General features: G+C 31.3%; 2 protein-coding genes across 2 annotated transcripts; both read right to left on the bottom strand.

Annotated features, from left to right (window-relative positions):
• Nucleotides 1–275: 275 nt before the first annotated feature.
• Nucleotides 276–3011, bottom strand: LOC139481204 (uncharacterized). The gene is made up of 2 exons (XM_071264364.1): nt 2606–3011; nt 276–1878 (listed from the first exon to the last, which is right to left on the bottom strand). Exons 1-2 carry the CDS (start codon nt 2861–2863, stop codon nt 622–624), a joined length of 1515 nt encoding a protein of 504 aa, XP_071120465.1. The 5' UTR covers nt 2864–3011; the 3' UTR covers nt 276–621.
• Nucleotides 3012–5799: 2788 nt separating this feature from the next.
• LOC139481203 (MAP3K12-binding inhibitory protein 1-like) lies at nt 5800–20718 on the bottom strand. Its single transcript, XM_071264363.1, has 8 exons — nt 20601–20718; nt 19463–19641; nt 15469–15562; nt 15230–15301; nt 13434–13574; nt 11385–11485; nt 7017–7079; nt 5800–6126 (listed from the first exon to the last, which is right to left on the bottom strand). Exons 2-8 carry the CDS (start codon nt 19622–19624, stop codon nt 6040–6042), a joined length of 720 nt encoding a protein of 239 aa, XP_071120464.1. The 5' UTR covers nt 19625–19641; nt 20601–20718; the 3' UTR covers nt 5800–6039.
• Between the last annotated feature and the right edge of the window lie 834 nt (nt 20719–21552).

Genomic DNA, 21552 nt, shown 5'->3' with positions numbered 1-21552 from the left:
GCTCATTATTGAAGTTCTCAAGGCAAACTACATGTCATTGGTTTTCTGGTGAATACTTTTCTCATTTGCAATCACAATACATCTCCTAGTATTATAAAATCAACATACTATGAATGATCAATCAATGCTGAAAAATGTTTATTTGTATCATGTTGATATTAATTTATTCCTTGTATATCATGCTAATTATACATATATGTAAACAGTATCTACAAGTAAACATTTCTTAAAATCATAGAACTAGAGATAAATTAAATGTACTTTATACATGTATATATAAATGCAAAATCAATAGATACATGTACAATTTAAGAGAATTTCATCCATATTTTGAAGTTGGTTGTGTATTTACAAAGAAATATTCATCAACATTTTAATTTTTAACCAAAACATGCAAAAAATAGGCCTTTTATTTACTGAAAGTAGCTCCTTTTTCACAAATTAATATGCATATCAAAATAGAAGGTACTAGAACATCCAAAGTTTCATTTGGGGTCATAAATAAACATTTGTATATATACTTCTTTTTGGAGTTTTTGTGTATTTGAAAATTGTTTACTGACAGAAGGACAAAGTGAAAACAGTCATGTGACAAGTATTTACAAGTAAAACAATTATAACTTATTGTTGAATAAGAGGTGGTAGCAAATTGCAAAGAGCACAAACAATAAATACAATCTTTGAAACTTTTTCTGACATGGAAATTGGCATTACTCCTTGTATTATACGAAAGTTTTTAATTCTTTCCATGGCACGCTCAACATGTATTCTAAGATTAGCTATCCTCCTCGTTTTTTCAACTTCATGTTTTGTCAATTTACCATTTTTTTTGGTTGGTGGTACTATGAGATAAATTCCTTTCGGAGTACACATATCAGATATAAGAAATCCTTTATCCCCCATTATTGCATCGCCTGGATCACACTTGTTAATAAGACCACTGGATTTTGTTATTTGTTTATCTGATATACTACCTGACCAAAGGTCAGACACATGAGTAATCACACCATTCGGGCTTATTCCTATTAAAACTTTCCATGTCATATGTGACTTGTAGTCAGAGTACATTCTTCCTTTATTAGATAATGACTGTGGCGTTTCTGTGAATATTTCAGTACAATCTATAATTACACGACAATTTGGATACCTCCTTTTAAAACTGTCAGGCATATTACATTTGACAGTTTCTCTATCAGGCCAGGCAACAAGAAAATGTAAATGTTCATACATTAAATCAATCCATTTGTTAAATATTTTACTACAAGTAGAAACAGAAATATTAAAACGACGTGCCAAGTCCTGAGTAAGTAAACCCAGACGCAACCGCATTAGAACCATAAATAATTCATCCACACCTCTAAGTTTTTGAGGTCTGCCTCCAGTCTCTGGCTCAACAATTTTTATATTTGACATTATATGTTCATACAATAAATAAAATGTTGGCTTATTAGGTAAACCTGTATAAAATGTAACTTCCTCACTACTGATATCGTCAATAGTTAAAAATGGCAGTGTGGCATTTACTTCAGCATCTGTGATAGGGTATACAGTATAAGGTTGGTTTTCTTTTTCTGTTGTTAAAGTATCAGTCTGTGAACTAAAGTCATTTAAAATTCCAGTACATGTTTTTCCGCATTGTGTTTCCTGATTAAGTTTAGAGCTGATATGTGATGGATCAATATAACCACAGTAATCGTTCAATCTAACAGAAGTATTAATAGTAGAAGGACTGTCAACAGTGAAAAAATGTTTACTTGGATCATCAGCTATGCCATTATTTGCCTCTTTATTTCCATCACAAATGATATCACGATCTGTTTCATCTTCAGTACTAGTACAATCATTGTTTTCCTCAAATTCTTTAAAAGATGAATCAAACTGAAAAAAAGGAGGGCAAATCAAATACATGTATGGAAAGCAAAATACTGCTAATTTACTAAACTTTTAAGGATTAAATACACACACATATATTATATATAAAGTCATGGAATACATATACAAAAATATGCTTCAGGATGCATACGTGTCAATATTAATTATTGTACTGGGTGTACATGTAGGCACTAAAAAAGAGAACCATATGATACATGTGCTTTTCTTATTCTTTCAATTGGGTCGGTGTATGCTACCGGCTAATAAAAGATGGAGATAAAATCAGTGGCGGATCCAGAAATTTTCATAAGTGGGGGCCCACTGACTGACCTAAGAGGGGGCCCGCTCCAGTCATGCTTCAATGATTTCCTATATAAGCAACCAAATTTTTTTCCCAAAAAGGGGGGGCCTGGGCCCCCTCTAAATCCGCCTCTGAAAATTCCCAGGGCAAACGATGATTGAAGTCATGCAAATGAAATAACACTTTTTAATTTTTGTACATAAGACACCTTTATGGCTTTAAGCATCTGATATGGCCATATAAATCATGTATACACGAAATTATAATAAATTACACCAGTATTGTAATGAAAACTATTTAATTAATTTCTTAAAAACACTAAAACAAATGATTTATAGACATGTGTATGGTGAACGTCCGACATCTTTTTAAATCAAAATATTTTAAATAGACAATTTTTTACATTGTTTAGAAATAAAAACAAATACTTACGTTTGTGGTCTTAAATATCTTGTGATCAAATATTGAAGGCAATGGGTGATCTTTTGTTGGACCTCTCTTCGTTATGAAATGCTCTGAACAAAGCCTTGAACAACTTGTTGGCTTCCATTGTTTGCGACTGACACGGCATTGCCATATAGATTTGTGTCTTCTATTTACAGGAAACCTATGTAAAGTCACAGTATTGTCATTTACGCTTTTGCCACTATAGTTATGGCAATTTGTTGCACAACAGTATAGTTTTCCCATGACTATATCTCGCTATAAACTGACTTTATCCACCGTGCAACCAGTTACGTTTCAGTTTGCCGGTTACCTACCGGAAGCACTTTTACCACTATCTCCTTTCACAGGAGAGTTCCAAATTTCAGGGAAGATAACCTAGTTATCGGAAAGGGCTATAGGAGACCATTTAATGATAAACATACAATCATTTCCTTAGTCAACTTAATGACACCAGATGTGTAGGAGGTCATTGAATGAGAAACACACAATCATTTCCTTAGTCAACCTAATGACACCAGATGTATAGCAGGCCATGTAATGAGAAACACCCAATCATTTCCTTAGTCAACCTAATGACATCTGATGTATAGGAGGTCATTAAATTACTGTTTCAATAAAAAAGCAAATGCGTTCGAAGTTTTAATCCTGATATCTATTATGAGTTTATTATAGTACTTTATCACAGTTTTCGATGCTAGATAAGATAACAAGGAGTGGCTCCGCGGGATCATTCCTAAATTCCAAATTTTTATAAATATGGATTGTAGTATAGTGATTAAGATAATGACACACTGTTGAATGACTGCTGTACCCATATTTTGTACATTTCCATATGATGCCTATTACTAGTATGTCTCTTTGTTTTGTTCACACATCGTCGTCACTGAAACGACGAAGCAATTTACTGTGGGAGAACTCAATCTGCCTTAGGTTTTTGTTGTTGAATCCGGTCAGGTACATTACAGTATCGCATACTGATGAATATTTGAAGACATAAGCAAAGGCAAGAAAATTATCAAAACTTAATACTGGTCGAATGTACAACGTAAAATATTAAAATGAAATGGTAACATATATATGTTGATAGAATAACACATATAGTTAAGAAAAGTATGAATTTTAGCTCGGTAACGCTTCATTGGTAATATTTCCTTTTTTCGAAGATCGTTCATGCCTTTTGATAAACAAGTTTACATATGATATTGTCTGGCCGGTATGAGACATTACAGCGGAATATTTTATTAGCATAATGTGTTGATAACAAACACAACATCATGTACAGATATTCCTGATACTGTCTATACTACGTAACGGAAGGTAAAATTATTAAGTTTCTGATATGATGTGCTGCTCTCTATTTATCAACAGCTTATTATGTTTACAGTCCCTCTTTCATACATGTTATCGTTAGTGTAAGCAGCTATTTTACTATACAGATAAAGCTATACGTATGAACATTAGCTTTATACGTCAATGACCTCAACTAACCTATAAGCCCCGCCTACTTACCGGAACTACTGTATTTCATCAACAACGTCACGTCACAACTATGACAACGTGTAGTAACAATGGTCAAACTTTTATAAATTTAACTTGTGATGTCTTCAAATTGGTAATTTATATACCATGTTTATTAAATGTTATTAATTAATTTCATTTCCCCTTTCTAATTCCTTAAAATGTCAATGTCTTATCGCCTGGACTACGATCATAGGGAAATACCCCAAAATGGTACCCCAAGAGGGAAATTCCAAACACTTTTTTTGAACAATATATGTTACATATTTTTATTTTTTTTATTATTTTTTTTTATCGATTTCAGTATAAAAACAATATACGTATAGTGTCTTGAATTATGAATTTTTTTGTATTCGGCACGAAACAGGGGAAATGCTGTGTTCTAAGCCTCATACAAATAAATTTCATATTTCAAGACACTATACGTATATTGTCTAAATTTGTGCATATTTTTTGCCACATGTATTTAACCATGATTTTTATTCTAATATATTAAGGGGAGTTGTAGGACGTTCACCATTTGTTGGAGTCTTTCTTACAACTTAGGCATTTAACTTAAATTATGTGTACGTGAGCATATGATTCTATCATTTTGATCTGACTATTTGTATGGGAGATATTAGACCTTGACCATTTTCTGGAGTTTTGTGACAATAGCATAGTGAACTGAACTCCTTTGAGAAAAATCTGAAGGTGGCTCTCATATTTGGTAGGATAAGTCCATCATGTGTAGTTGACTATATACTACTGTAATTTTGATGTGTTCATATTAATAGTGTAGTTGTGGGACTTTCACCATTTCTAGGAGTACTACAACAACTTCTTGGAACATTGACTATGGCAAAGGAATCTTGTACTTCTTAAGACATTTTTTTTCTCCTCAATTAAATGTAATAAGACATTAAAGAAAATCTTGCAATGGGCAAACTACTTACAAACTTTGTAGCTATAATTTCCAGTTGTGATTTAATGGTCATTATCACAGTGTATCAGTTAAAACAATGATGGTTAAAGAACAATTTTTCTTCTTCAATAGTTTACATGGTTTAAGCAGGATGAATCTGTGTAAAGTGTTGGACAAATGTTAATTGAATGTAGATCGATCAAGTGTCTTTGTTTGTTTGGATATGTAGAAGATTTGTGTGTCTCAATGTTGCTATTTTATCGTCAAATATCGTGCATGTTTTATTTATTATCAAAATTGTGGAAATTGACATTTATTCAATGAAATGACAACTGTTGCCAATTATGTAACCAATATGACTTGATTTCTTTACCAAACCCTCGCAAAAGGATCCATTGGATATGATTTCTCTTCTTTTTTGGATAGATTTTACCATTAGTTAACTGTTTGAATAGTTTTACACTAGCTATTTTGGGGCCCTTGATAGCTTTCTGTTTGGTGTAAGTCAAGCCCTGTGTTAAAGGCTATACTTTGATCTATAATGGTTTACTTTTTTTAAAACATTTTGACTTGGATAGAAAGCTGTCTCATTTGCAATCATACACATCTTCCTATTTCTAAAAGTAGGACTGTACATGATGGAAAATATACAGTATAAACTTGTACAATAAAAAACTAAATGTTTGTAAGAGAACCTTGTCAAATGCAAGATGAAGTTATACCTTATTTGTCTTTGATGTTTTAGATTGTAAAGTCATTAAAGATAAATACAACTTTTATTTCTATTAAACAGTAACAATTTATTCAAATTTTATCAATTCATGCATCAAGGAATGATATATATGTGAAGAATAGTTCAGTCTGGTAAACAACTGCTGAATTTCCCCTGGCTCTGGCATATCTGGTGTCACAAAGTCCTTTTTGTTATGATCGCTTCCATTAATGATGTATATAGAATGCACATCTTTCATGATTAAATACACAATGTTCTGTTGACTCAAGTTTGGCTACCACTGACAAACTTTCGTTTTAATTTCTCTCGCAAGTTTGACATCTTGGCATCAATATCATCTAAACTTAATTCCTGAAAGAAAATATAACAATGTAATAAGAGCACAAATTTCTCTTCATCAATACTGATTTATATGAGGACGGAGTCCCCAATTACAGTAGAAAATTCAATAAAAAAAAAAAATCGAGAAAATTTCCTGAATTTTTTATTGGTCGCATTTTTGAATTTCCGGTTCTGCGCAGAAACCTACTTCCGTTTCCGGTCTTGTTCACATGAGACTTTGAATAAAATGTATATTTATCAGTCTAAGAAAGGAACTAATACTAATTCATTTAAAAAAAAATGTTTGTTATTAAAAAAACGTTACCTGATGACAGCGTTTCTTTGTTTAACTTAAATAACATCACAACTAAAATCCCTAACAACAGAACCAAAATCGGAAACGTTACGGTATTTCCGTTCCTCTCTTGAACATTGTTGATCATTGTTGATTTAAAAATAATCATAGACTTTGTCCCCATTCACAGGTTATGCCTGCCTCATATTAGTAAATGGTCACTTAAAAGATAAAATTTTACTATTTTAAAGTGTTTTTTTTTTACAAAATATTTTTTTTTAGTATCTGTTCCCACTTTTTTGTTTTCACATAGTTTTTCCCCAATTTGCTGATTTTATAAATAGGATAATTTTTCTTTACATTAAATTTTGAATAAACAACTATTGGAAAATAGATTTCATAATTGAAAACTGCAAACCTGTCTATGATTAAAATATCCATGATATATGTATGATTTAATAGAACTTGGTCAACTGGTACCTTTATTTGTACAGCAATCATGTGACAGACAAATAAATTCTTTAACAAATAGAGGTGAAGATAATTATATCTGACTGCTTTCAACGGGGATAGAAAAGCTAAAATAAGTATTTATTTAAAGAGCACAGATAGTTTCTAGACTTACCTGATCAACACTGGTTTCCTGTTTTACAAATCTATCTACCTTTCTTTGTTTTTGTGGAGGAACCTGAAAATATATAAATAAAGTGTTATTCAAATTTATTTCTTAGGACATCTGTTGAAATTATGGACCAAAAGGGTAAATAATTGTTTCTAAATTTAGAAGACCTACCACGTTATAATTTCTAAAAGGGTAATTTATGTGTCGCAAAATATTTTATTTCATGTAAAATGATTTTTTAACAATTCGGAGCTTATTGCATATTTGGATAATTAGTGTAGATTGCCGTTCACACTCATGTTACAACCTCCCATACAGTCTTCATTGTAAATAACAAATACAAAATTTGTTCATTGTCGGAATATGCAACATTTATTAGTATAAAATTTAATTTGAATGCGAGAGAAAGGAAATGTTCGCCAAGCTTTTTCCTTTTTAGTAGTGAGTGCAAATACATGTTTTATTTTCCTACAAAGTACAGAACATACTAATGTTTAAGAGCAGATAATTTATAATTCACGCATGCACACATGTATCTCTATTTTACTGACATTACTTTCATTAAAGTCGACAGCATTTTAACGGGGATCTCAAAGTAAACTGCCACATAAATTGCAGTAAAACTATTTCTGTGTCATAAACATATGTCTTGGGTATTTCAAAACACCATTATTTTTTATTTGTGATTTCTATAGAAAATTTTGTAATCTTGAGGTTACATGGTGACTAAACCTTGTACATAGATAGAATAAGGGGAGAAATTTGATTGGTTAACTTACGATGATGGTTATTTTCTTATATGCAATGAAATGTTATGTGAAACTTTTTCTATAGAACTGGACAGGATAAAACTTTACTCATGCCAAGTATTTCTTTATTTGAAACAAAGATAAATTCTGCACAATTTTTTGAAAAGTGCAAATTTAACAAAGACTAATAGGGGAAAATCAATGGTGGTATTACACCTAATATGGGAAGCTGTACATGCACCTATGGCCTTGTGAGTAATCTCATGTGTTAAAATTTCTTGCTATTTAAGTGAAATAATACAAAAAATGAAATATTCTGAGTGGATTGAGTCTCCAAAACACATTTTATGAGAAAATTGTCTTGAAATAGGACTGTACCATGAATATTCAGTTGACAGAACAAGCCATACTAAGTGCATATATTTATTTTTTTGGAGGGGGGTGGGCTTTTTCTCCTTATTTCTTATATTTTGCTATGATATAACATTTTCCTAGGTAATACTTAAATAAATATATAGTTATAAGTAGATGAAATTATTTTTAATGTTGTAACGACAAGTTATTCACTAAAAGAGAAGCCTTTTATGTCCTTCTTTGGAACGCGGCGTAAATTTAATTTTTACGTAAGGACTTATTGAAACCTTCATGGAGACAGTAAACTTTTATATGGATTGTTTATTCTGCTAAAATGCTTCCATCACTCATTTCTTATAACATTTCCACCATAAATGATTGAAAGTTACCCCAATATTTTTATTTATTGGCCTGAAAAGTTGAAATTTTGAGGAAATGAGAGGTATAAATTGACCCAAAGAGACCTTATAAAGAAGACAAAGAGGTTTATTAGTGGTATTTTATGTTCCTAAAATCATCTTGTGTATCATTTTCAACTGTTTGTAGGCAGATAAGATAGATATTTGATCATTTATTGGTCCACAGTCTATTCTATCTTGATGCGGCTTGGTTTGGATTTGTTGAAAAAAATTTGCTTGAATCGCTGTAGATGTCGTCTTTCAATATACTAGATTTTTCTCAAACTATTGAACTGATTATGACAAAACTTGACAGAAATGCTTGAAATAACCAGTATTACAAAGGGAAAAAGTCACATTCAGTTTATTGAACAAAAAGGTCTTCTTTAGGTGTAATACCACCAAATCATGGTACGTCACATCCGGTTGCATACGAAAGTAGGTCTAAAAAAATATTCCCTTGAATTTGACCATTGTAGGTAATTAATCCTACATTTTATTGCAGTAAAACTATTTCTGTGTCATAAACATATGTCTTGGGTATTTCAAAACACCATTATTTTTTATTTGTGATTTCTATAGAAAATTTTGTAATCTTGAGGTTACATGGTGACTAAACCTTGTACATAGATAGAATAAGGGGAGAAATTTGATTGGTTAACTTACAATGATGGTTATTTTCTTATATGCAATGAAATGTTATGTGAAACTTTTTCTATAGAACTGGACAGGATAAAACTTTACTCATGCCAAGTATTTCTTTATTTGAAACAAAGATAAATTCTGCACAATTTTTTGAAAAGTGCAAATTTAACAAAGACTAATAGGGGAAAATCAATGGTGGTATTACACCTAATATAGTAAAATGGTCAACTGTAAGATACAAGTCCTTCTTCCAGCACGATAAAAAATAAATAATGTGCTTCATCCGACAAAGAACGGTTAAGTTTAATTCAATTACCAGTAAATCATGATTTTTTTGGGTGTAAAAGTTGTTAATCAAATATTCCTAATCTATCTTCCGGCATGTTCATTTTAGATTTGTATGTACGACTGTTAACGTCATTATCCAACTACGTTTCGGACGTCTAACCTTTCGCGAACCATCGCACTTTAGCGTATGGAAGCATCGCACTTTAGCCTAGACTATCGCACTTTAGCGTGACCATCATACTTTAGCGTCCCCATCGCACTTTAGAGTCCTACATATATATTTATGTACTGATGTATGCAGTATAATTGTAAAGTTAATTTACAGGGGCGGATGCAGGAATTTTCGAAAAAGGGGGTGCTAACCCAGGGCAAAGGGGGGGTGCAGGGGGGGTGCAAAACATATGTCCCGATACAAATGCATTGATGGGCAAAAATAAAGGGGGGTGCGCACCCCCGGAACCCTCCCCCTGGATCCGCCACTGATTTATTACTTATCAAATTAGAGTTTAACTAAGTTGACAATAAATAAGTTGACTCCTTAAATCTGTACCGGGAAGTTTTAGCTAGCTCTAATTGTATAGTTTTATTGTCGATATTTACCCCAATTTGTATCTAGTGCTTAATTATGAATTTATATGACAGAACTTTCTTGGTATTCCTAATTATTAGAAGAATTTTATACACATAAGTAGTATACCTAAAACAACAAAGTTATTTTTCATTTACCTGTAGATATCATTAAAACCGGTTTTTTTTTTCAAAAGTGATTATTTTCGAAGGGTTAAATATTTTGCTGTGGTGTCTTGCCATGGCTTTGTTTGGACTTGTTTGTTTGCTTTTTGGCCTTGAATGTTTGTCCCTAATATTTTATTAACTGTATATTTGCATTCAGGTATCGCAGATCAAATTTATTCGTACATAGTGTGTTAATTTACGTTTTTTGATTGAGTTAAGCCTTCCAATTGATATTTTATTTGTGTTTTTTTATGTTGTGATGTTATGCTATTGTTTCAGAAAAAGGGAGAAGGTTTGGTACCATTAAAACGTTTAATCCCGCTGCAAATGTTTGCACCTGTCCTAAGTCAGGAATCTGATGTACAGTAGTTGTCATTTGTTTATTAATTTATATGTGTTTCTCGTTTCTCGTGTTTTATATAGATTAGACATTTGAATGGTTTTACACTAGTAATTTTGGGGCCCTTTTTACCTTTTTGTTCGGTGAGAGCCAAGGCTCCATGTTGAAGGCCGTACATTGACCTATAATTGTTTACTTTTATAAATGGTTATTTGGATGGAGAGTTGTCTCATTGGCACTCACACCACATCTTTCCTATATCAATATATAAAAAGATGAATAATCCTAGATATATATTAAAAATACATCCAGTTTGTACAATTTGCATTCTGAGGATAGTGTTTGAAAATAAAATCGTTTTTCATGTCAATAGCAAGCTATTAAGGGACGACATAAAAAAATCAATGAAGGATAAAAAACTGTATTCAAATAGTTTGTGGGTGGGGGGTAAAAATTGCTGCAGGTTTTGTTTAATTGACATCGATTTTATAAATATCCTTATTAGTCAATCAAATTTTTCCAAATCAAGTTAAGAAAGGGGGGGGGGGGGGGGGGGGGGGGGGGTCAGGGTCTGGTAAAAACTGTATGAATTAAGTTTTTTATCCTACATTGAACTTTTTATTTCGTCTCTTACAGCTCCAAAATGAATCTATGTTTCATCAATATTGAATTAAATACACTAAAAAAAATACTCTTAATTCATTACTATTCGTTGGATCCCATTTTTGTTGATGTCATGGGAGATGATGAACTGAAGATAGTTTGAATTTCACATAGGCTTAAATGCAAACTTTGGGAAAGCAATGAGTACCAAGAATGCTTGACAATTCAATTTTTCTTCCATCTATCATATAAAACTTACACTGCGGTCAAAATATTCTGGGGAGATTCCTTCCAGGTATAAAATTCTATTCTCCAGTTGTTTCAGCCTACTATATACATTAGTTTTATTTATCTTTGGACCTGTAAAAATAAAAACATAAAATAAGTATAGATTATTAAGTTTTCTACACATTGATATTGTGAAAGATCAGCTGTGAGCTACAATGTGAACCTTTTGTTGAGTTCACATAGTGTCAAGCAGCTGATATTTTACGTTATCTATACGAAGAAAACCAGACTATCTATTTATTGTTCTAGAACTGGTATTTCCCCCTCCCTAAGACAGTTTTACGCTTGACGAAAGCAAGCTTGATAACGTATCCTCTCACATTGTGATGTCACTAATAATGCCTGCTCTCATCTCAAAGCAGTGAATTAGGGAGAAACTGAGCAAGGTGATATAAGCGAAGTAAAGGGCGATAAATACCCTTATTAGCCTTTATTAAAGAAATACGTTGCTGTTTCAAGCAAATATATCAGTACAAATTAAGTTAATATAAATGAAAACTATAGAATTATATTGAATTCAAAAACTTGACAGCAAATTATTTTAACAGTTTTTAATTTTAATTGATCAATCTATATTTTGTCATTATAGTTCCATACAGTAATTTGGTCTAGGCTTAAATTAAAATATTGTTTGTTTGCCCTTTACCGACCGACCCTATAAATTTGTTCCGCCTGAAAATCTTTTATTTGTTTTTACCAGCAAGATTATATTTTATTTTATTTTTTCGTTCCTACTAAAAATCTTATATTTGTATTTCCCACTCAAAACTTTTTTATCGGAATCCTCGGGTTTTATCTTTTTAACGTATAAGGTCCAGTCCATTTGGTATCACGTGAGCATTTGACATGAACACTTGCATTTGAACAGTTGAAGTTTCAAAGCATTTGTTTGAAATCGATGCTGAACGCTTTCTGAAACAATGAAATGACGTACGTTACTCTGTACCTTTATATCTGAATAGCAGGGTTCATTTAAAAAAAGTTCGTTTGATACAAAATTATCAACGTGTGTACAAACTATTTTGTAAACGGACGTTGTATTCTATGTAGGGATGACCTTTTGTGATCAGCAATCAGGATGATTATGTTAACGATGCCGCTATATTATTTTTATCCGACATGGACCAAAGGTGACAAAAGCCTGTAAAGTGGAGAATATTTGGCAGTAAAATTGCCAATTTTTCCATACAGATTATTTATAAATGCGATGTAAAATACGTGACAATTGAGTTTTAAGTCTTGTAGCATTTTTATTGGAAACAAAGGCACACACGAAATTTTAAACACTCTAGGGACTTTTTCTACTAGTAATGTATGTCTGCCCGGACATATCTTACCCTTTAGGTAAGCTTACTGTCAACGTATATTTTTTCCACCTAACAGAAGTTCCAATGGAAACTTTGTTATAAACAATGCCATATTATCTGTTCCTGTTGGAACAATAGTCTATATCATTTATTCCGTTAGCAGGTTAGGAAAATTTTCTGTAATATTTATTCCAGTGGAAATAATATTCCAGAATATTGTTTCCATTTGGGACTTATATTATGAAGGATCTTCTATTCCGTGACAGTACAATGTACGTAGTACAGAATATAAGTGCAAGTTCAAACTCTTCAAAAGTTCCAGGCATATAAACGTTGAAAATATGCGACACGGCTCTATATTTTGATATTTGAAAACAAAATAGTAGTGCATATGAATTAGCTTCACATTCTACGCGATATTTTTTTTTCAAAACTTATAGTCCCAGAAAACTCATTTGCAAAAGCAAAACAGACAAAAATGACATTATGCAGATTTTGTATCTATTAAATAAAATATTATACCTACCTGCCTACCCATGACAAAAAATATACCGAGTCAAGTATTTTTTTTGGGAAAAAAATAAAATATTTTACCTACCTACCTACCCTGTTTCAAAATATAGGGTCGGAAAAGGGCAAACAAACAATATTTTAATTTAGGCCCTACTGAAAATGAAAGAACCCAACAATAAATAATATATTTATACATGTACCTGATTTGATCTTAAGATGTTCCTCTATGTTACGAAGCCTCTCGTCAACTCCTGGGAGAACATCATCTGGTTTTTCTTCCTTAATTTTCAGTGGACTGGTGATTAGTGTCTGAGGACCATGGAGATTTACCACTTTTGAAACTTCAATAGAAATATCTCAATAATATCATTGATCTATTATTCAAAATATGACATTGATTAGCTTGGAAGATTGATCAGATATTATTATATATGATGATTTTGTTGGAGCAGGAGTTAATAGTATACATGTATTTCAGTACATATTTAATACCTTTATCACATGTGTATATGCCACATTTGTAGCAGTATCTATTTACCCTTCAGGTGCACCTGAGATCACCATGTATTTTGATAGGGTGTGTGTTGCTCAGTCTTTAGTTTTCTATTTAGTGACATACCGCTACATTGACAACAACACTTAAGTAAACTGCCTCTTTTATTGTCGACATATTTCGCCGATTACTTCAGGGGTTCTAATTTTGTATACTTTGTCCTCATGAAGCCGATCTAATCGGCGAAACATGTCGACAATAAAAGATGCAGTTTACTTAAGTGTTGTTGTCAATGTAGAGGTATTTGATTTTTTTATCTGACAACCCTGCATACCATCTGGTATCCACTTAAGGAAACTCTACTAGCACAAAACTTAAGAGGCGTTGGTTCAGCAGCTCTTTATTTATATTTAGTGTCATGTATACAGAAATGTGTCTGATGATAGTTTTCTATTTAGTGACATGTATACAGAAATGTGTCTGATGATAGTTTTCTATTTAGTGACATGTATACAGATTTGTGTCTGATGATAGTTTTCTATTTAGTGACATGTATACAGAAATGTGTCTGATGATAGTTTTCTATTTAGTGACATGTATACAGAAATGTTTCTGATGATAGTTTTCTATTTAGTGACGTGTATACAGAAATGTGTCTGATGATAGTTTTCTATTTAGTGACGTGTATACAGAAATGTGTCTGATGATAGTTTTCTATTTAGTGAAATGTATACAGAAATGTGTCTGATGATAGTTTTCTATTTAGTGACATGTATACAGAAATGTGTCTGATGATAGTTTTCTATTTAGTGACATGTATACAGAAATGTTTCTGATGATAGTTTTCTATTTAGTGACATGTATACAGAAATGTGTCTGATGATAGTTTTCTATTTAGTGACATGTATACAGATTTGTGTCTGATGATAGTTTTTCATTGTTTGCCATGGCATTATCAGTTTGTTTTTTATTTATGAGTTTGAATATCCAATTGGTATCTTTTGTCTCACTTTTATTCTGAATCAATGAATACGTTATATTAGGTATCAACCCTGATTTCATGTCTAACATTTTACACATTTGACAATACAAAGGGAAATTAATCTAAACTTATAGAGGCTATTAAACTTTGTGTTATCAAGAAATGACGACACTGATTTTCAAAAAATATGATGCAACCTTTTTACATTGAAAACCTGTGACGGATAAACATACAAAAACAAGAATGTGTCCATAGTACACGGATGCCCCACTTGAACTATGATTTTCTATGATCAGTTGACCTTGAAATTGGGATCAACACTCTAATTTTGCATTAAAATTAGAAAGATTATATCAAAGGGAACATGTGTACTAAGTTACAAGTTGATTGGACTTCTAACTTAATCAAAAACTACCTTGACCAAAAATTAAACTTGAGGCAGGCCACACAGTCAGAGAGGAAGGAAAGGATGCATAGACCGAAAAACATATACCCATAAATGGGGCATAAATATTTCTCACCTTTGATGTGGCTCTTTCCACCAGGTCTAGATAAAAACACAGCATTGACTCTGGCACAACTGTCATCAAGATCTAAATATAATATAGATAAGCATATGTCAATAGGATGATTTATTCCCCATACAAGACACTGACCTGCAGCTCTTTTCACGAAAAATCGTACGAGTAAAAGTATGAACATTTCAGTATAACTTTTCCTGTAAAAAGAGTAGCTAAAAGCTACAGGAAATACTACATACCCTCATCTGTGAAAACAGAACAGAACTCTTTCCTATTGTACTCATCTACTTCTTGTCTTTTCTGTTCAATAAAAGCAGTGATTCTTCTGTCTATCTTTAAAATTAAAATAATGAAAATTAAAGCATGTTACATTTACAGCTTATGATTTTGTTTAAATGTTTAAGTTACAGTGATATTCTTTAAACAGGAATAGGTTTACTATAACATGTATAAAAAGAAGATGTGGTATGATTGCTTTTGAGACAACTCTCCACAAGAGACCAAATACACAGAAATTAACAGCTATAGGTCACCGTACAGCCTTCAACAATGAGCAAAGACAACATGGCATAGTCAGCTATTAAGTAATCTTGTTTAGACCATTAAACTTATTTCAATTATGAAAAAGATATATGCTCAGAGGCTATTATAAAGGTATATTCTGTGTGTCTATCTCATATTCCTGACACTCTTTTATTCATAAAATAAATTTAAACCTTTTGTGAAACAGATGAATTTTGCAAACTCATGACAAAGTAGACAACATTTGAACTGAAGGAAATTGATCAGAAAGCCCTTATATATTGTAACCCCACTTCAATGAAAATATAGAGGTCCCTGCCCACCCTCAATATAAAAAAATGCTACTATTTTCAATTCACTACTACAAATACACATGATACATGTAACAGAGAAAAGAGTGTTTTATTTTTGGAGAAATTAAAGTGTGAAGCACTTGAACTGTAGTATATTCTTGTAGATTGTAGGATCTTACATATTCGTCAAATTCAGATTTAAAGAGATTGAATACATTAGTAGATTTATTTCTTTGATTGGATACATAGTATGATTTGTAGATAGCAAATCCTATCAGTCAGTGTCAGAATTATATTGAATCCGATATACTCATTATCTGTTATTTTGTAGCCTATTACAATATCTTTTAAGTTAATGTTTTTATTAAAATTCATTTGAGATAAGATTTTATTAATGATTTCCCAAAATTCTTTTAGAAATTTACATTCGATAAAAAAATGTTGATACGTGTCTTTAAGTTAAAAAGTTAACAAAATGGACTAGTGTCGATTTTCATTTGTAGAGATTTTCTCTATTTGGTAAAATGCAACTTATTAATTTCCATCTAAACATTTTAAGTTTATTCAGTTTTAAATGTTGGTGTATAAACTTAAACATGTATTTGGTAAAATTATAATTTATTTCTAATTCATTTTTCCATTTATTTATGCCAATGTTTGGAGAATTTTTTTTTTGAACGAGCAATTGATACACGTTTTTGTTGCTTAAATTTCAATTTCAATGTTTTCTTTGTTTACATTGATAAATAATCTGTTAAAATTTACTTTTTATTTGATGGATTCTTCCGTAGCTAAAGCTTTTAGCCATGAGGTTGGAATTGAGTTTTTGACTTTTGAAATTTCTGCTATCCAATTTTAGTGTTTCGCAGTTTTTTAAATATTTTATCTTGGGAAATTTTTCCATCATCGTCAATAATATTGTTAATATAAATAAAATCACTGTGTATCCAGTTAAGCATAATAAGCGGCTTGTTTTGAAATTTTATAAATTTATTACCCCATATAACTTGCTTTCTTATTTCGACAAAGTTTTTCAATTCTGTGTTGTTCGTTTCATGAAATAGAATCCAACTTTTTATTATTTCTAAATAAAATTCTGGAATGTCCTTAGTTATGTAATCTAGTTTTTTTAAAGTTTGTTTGTTTAAATTCATTCTAAAAATGAGGAAATTTTCTCCTAATTTATTTTAAAATAGCTTTGGTATTAATGTCCAATTTTCTTGTTTTGCCTGTAGCAATCTAGAGACCCATCTTATTTTAAGAGAGGAGAAGTAGCTTTTTATGTCGGTCATTTTAAGCCCTCCCTGGTTGTAATCTGTTACCAAAGTATGTCTTTTAACTTTGTCTTTTTTACTATTCCATATGAAACTAAAGATTTCTCTTTCTATATCAACTATTTTTGAGTTACTTAAAACTGTAACATTTTCTAAAAAAGTAAATTGTGGTATAATGAGAGTTTTAACTATAAGAATTTTACCTAAAATGGTTAAGTTTCTTTTTTTCCACGATGTAATCAGATTTCGACTCTTTTCAAATCTAGTATCCCAATTTAATTTTTCACAATCTTTTTTATTAATGCCGAAATATATACCTAGCACTTTAACAGGTTTGTCCGTGAAATTGATTTCATCTACCTTATCTCTACAATGCTTTAGTTTACCAATCCAAATTCCTTCTGTTTTATTTTTGTTAAGTTGTAATCCAGAAAAAGTTCCAAAAATTTCGATTATATTTAATGCTGTTCGGATTTCTTCTTTAGGTTTTAGGAATAGAGTTGTATCATAATTTATATGTATTCCATTTTGCAGTTTATGGAAGTTTAAGTATGGATGAAATAAAGTTACCAGTTAAAACTATGTTAAATTTGAATAGAAGTGTTTAATCGAATTGTAAACAATATGTAAGTACTAAAAATCATTGCATTTTACATGTCCAGTCCAAATACAAAAAAAAATTAAACAACATATTTGTCCATCTTTTAATTTAGTTTGTGCTAATCAGATAAATGTTCATGTCTGATTTATCTTTTATCATATATTTCCCTACAGCTATACTCAATTTGTAATTGCAATAAAAACAAACCTTAATTAGTCTCCAACCTGTCAATTCAAAGTTGATAAAAATCACAAAAAAATTAACAAACAGTCAGGGATATAACTCTATAGGGTTATTACAGGAAAATAACATACATTTGTTATTGTGGACTAAAAAATCAAAGAACTGCGATAACATACCTATGTTACATGTTTCAAAGGGACAATATACATCATAAGTTTAGTTAAAATGTATACAATTTCTATTGATATTACTATTGTCCTTTATGTATACTTAACTATTGAAAGGTGTTACAGTTCATAGTATTCCAATTTTGAATAGTACACCTATATGTTATTACAGAAAAAATATGCCTGTAATAACTAAAGGGTGTTATCACAGCTTCTCTATATCATTTCAAAGCATTTGCTCAGACATAAATCATGCTTAATTACAATGTATTTTGGTTTATTGTAAGAAATAATGACCAGAGCATGTAATGAGGTTCTGCGCAAGTTTCTCAGTAATTCCCAAGTGTCTTATATAATAAGTTACATTCCTTTAATAACTAAGCCTTGTTATCACACCTAAGTTAATTCTTTAATAGCCTTGTCTCATTGATTAACCATGGTTAATCAAAAATGTATTTAGTCAATTTAAAAATTAATTATCAAGACTATGCATTTAGTTTCTGCGCAAAGTCTCAAGAGTTCCCTAGAGGCCACTATATAGATTAACTAATTTTACAAATAACAAACATATGTTATTACAGATTTAGAAAATTTAAAGAAAAGTATCTGAAATAACACATGTAAGTTATTTTCTGTAATAACCCTATAGAGTTATATCTCTGACTGACAAAAGATTATAATTCAGGGTTAAAGAAAAGTATTACTTGAATATTTAACAGTTATTATCAAATATTAATGTGAAGATCATTATAAAATGATGAATATACATGTATGTACAATATCTTTTACCAAGATAAAAGGTATATAATTGTATTATATGTCTCTGCTTAGGCTAATGATGACTTTTCAATACTGTAACAGTTTATTTTTTACTGAAATAGACATGCGTAAAGGAACCAAACCATTTTAGTATGTTAAAAATTTATCAAATATGAATAACAAAGAGGTTCATTTAATGACCAAAACACAATTTTAGATTTTTTTCATTGTAATCAGAAGTAATCAAATAGTAATCATGATTACAGGGTATTTTGAAAAGTAATTGATTAAATTAAATTACATGTAATCAGATTTTTGGCTGATTAATGATTACACTGATTACTTGAAAAATTGTAATCAATTACAGCTGAATAATGATTACAATTACAATTACCCCAAGTCTGACATGTAATGACTTTTTACTATATACCTACCTCATCTTTGGAAGCTTTTATTTGAATAAGATGTGATTCTTCATTCCTGTTTGAAAGCTGATTTTTGTTGGTTTCTTCAAAAGTGTCTGTCTGGCTTGGTAGTTGAACTTGATATGTTTCATCCTGTCTATTATCGCGTGAATCAAATTCTTCCACTTGCATACTGTTTACATCACCGACTGCTCCAAAAAAATATTTCATTTGAGTAATAACAAAAGGAAGCAAAAATAACATCCAAGAGTTGAATTATCCATAATAGGCAAATTAGACATGAAGGAGAATATGAAGAGAAGTAACATTTCAGTTATAACATATTCTGATGAAAATATAAATATAGAAATGGTTACTTGTAACCGGTTAAATATAATACCAAAAAAAAATAAAAAAATGTCTTTTTCATACTAAAAATATCAATAAAGAAAAAAAAAACCAATGTGACTTAAATACTCCATGTACATTGTACTCTGACACCATGCTCATTTTGTATTTTAAATACAGATAGACCATATTGCAATTCCATAAGACATACTATATTGGTAAGTATAGGCAACTTACTAATTCATAAACTTGACCATATATACATTGTCTATTTCTTAATGCTTATGTTAGAGGCGGATTTAGAGGATTTTCCAAGGGGCCCAGCCCCGCCCCCCCTTTTTTTGTGGGAAAAATTTAGTTGATCATTTATGGAATAAATAAGTTTTATTTAGAGTCAGCAAAGTGTACAAACAGAGACAACATAAGCTCTAATGAGATTTCAACCGACATAAATTGCTGAAGCATGCCTGGAGCAGGCCCCACTTAGCTGGTCAGTGAATCCCCGCCACACCCACCTTATGAAATTTCTGGATCTGCCACTGTATGTTATTACGTTACAGTTAGAACTGATTGATCAATGATGTCAATTAAACCGATTGACTTCCAGTCAAACCTGTATAACTCATTCATAAAGAACTATTCAAGTTTAGTATGTACTAATACTACTATTCCCATATAATTAGGGCATATATGTAATATGATCATATATATTCCTTTTTCTTAACTTTACAAATTTTAGAAATGCCTGTATTTTACCTAGCTTACTCACTGGACCATATTTTTATAGAATGAATTCCATTTTTTCAATGTATAAATTTACCTTATCGATGTGTGGCGTTGTTCCTTCAAAAAAAGCTAAACAGAATGTGAAAATACATTTTTTTTCTGTCTTTCCTAACGTGCTAAATATTACACCGGAAGTCAAATTTCTAGTTAAAAAATGTTAGACGGTGCGAAGGAGGTTTTTTTCCGGGACCAATCAATGTCGTTATTCTTCTTCTTCTTCTTCTTCTTCCAGTTAAGCGGCCGCAATCAACTGTCTGATTATTCTGCCACTGTGTGTTGCGCATGAAAGTCCAAAGAAAATTTAATATATTTACATTTTGTGAAAGTTAAAATCCTATATACAGGTGCTCATTAAAAACAAGTGTTTAGGTCTATTTTGTTAGCCGAGCCTTGAAGCATTCAAGACTCGGAGCGGTGGTAGTTGAAAGTGGTAAGGCATTCCATTCCCGTATAGATTTTGGATAGAATGACATTTTCCTTATATCCGTTCTGCAAAGAGGAACCTGGAAACATCCAGTCCTAGTTGTTCTTGATGCTCGGCTTGTTGGAATGAGCCTAGATGTTGCATCTATATTAACTAGGCAGTTAGTAATTTTGTACATCATGCACATCCTTGTTGTTGTTCTTCTCTCTTCTAATTGTTGCCACTCGAGTTTTTTATCATGGCGTCTACTGATGATGTGTTACGGTATTTGTTGGTAACATACCTAGCCCCTCTGCGTTGTACCATCTCAATTTTTTTCTTGTTGTTTTGTTGATGGGGGTCCAAGACTGCGCTTGCATATTCTAGTGTTGGTCTGACTAATGACTTGTATGCATTTTCTTTTAGTTGTTTGTTACTGATGTTAAGATTTCTTTTTAAGAACCCAATAGTTTTATTTGCTTTTTGGCAGATGTTATGTACATGGGTACTCCAATTTAAATCTGAGCTGATTGTAACTCCAAGATATTTTGCGTCTGATACTCTTTCCAGTACATGGCCATGA

Source organism: Mytilus edulis, chromosome 7 (genome assembly GCF_963676685.1).
Source record: "Mytilus edulis chromosome 7, xbMytEdul2.2, whole genome shotgun sequence".
Classification (NCBI taxonomy): Eukaryota; Metazoa; Mollusca; class Bivalvia; order Mytilida; family Mytilidae; genus Mytilus; species Mytilus edulis.
Note: the sequence above shows the minus strand (reverse complement) of the source record. Positions and strands in the feature narration are given on the sequence as shown.

What these genes read in the sequence shown, in the direction of transcription:
- LOC139481203 (XM_071264363.1), bottom strand. Translation starts at nt 19,624, where the DNA reads ATGCAAGTGGAAGAATTTGATTCACGCGATAATAGACAGGATGAAACA. An exon ending in TAAAAGCTTCCAAAGATGAG is followed by an intron (nt 15,563 to 19,462) that starts GTAGGTATATAG and finishes TTAATTTTAAAG; the next exon opens with ATAGACAGAAGAATCACTGC. An exon ending in AGGAAACCAGTGTTGATCAG is followed by an intron (nt 6,127 to 7,016) that starts GTAAGTCTAGAA and finishes ATTTTCTTTCAG; the next exon opens with GAATTAAGTTTAGATGATAT.
- LOC139481204 (XM_071264364.1), bottom strand. Translation starts at nt 2,863, where the DNA reads ATGGGAAAACTATACTGTTGTGCAACAAATTGCCATAACTATAGTGGC. An exon ending in AGATATTTAAGACCACAAAC is followed by an intron (nt 1,879 to 2,605) that starts GTAAGTATTTGT and finishes CCTTTTTTTCAG; the next exon opens with TTTGATTCATCTTTTAAAGA.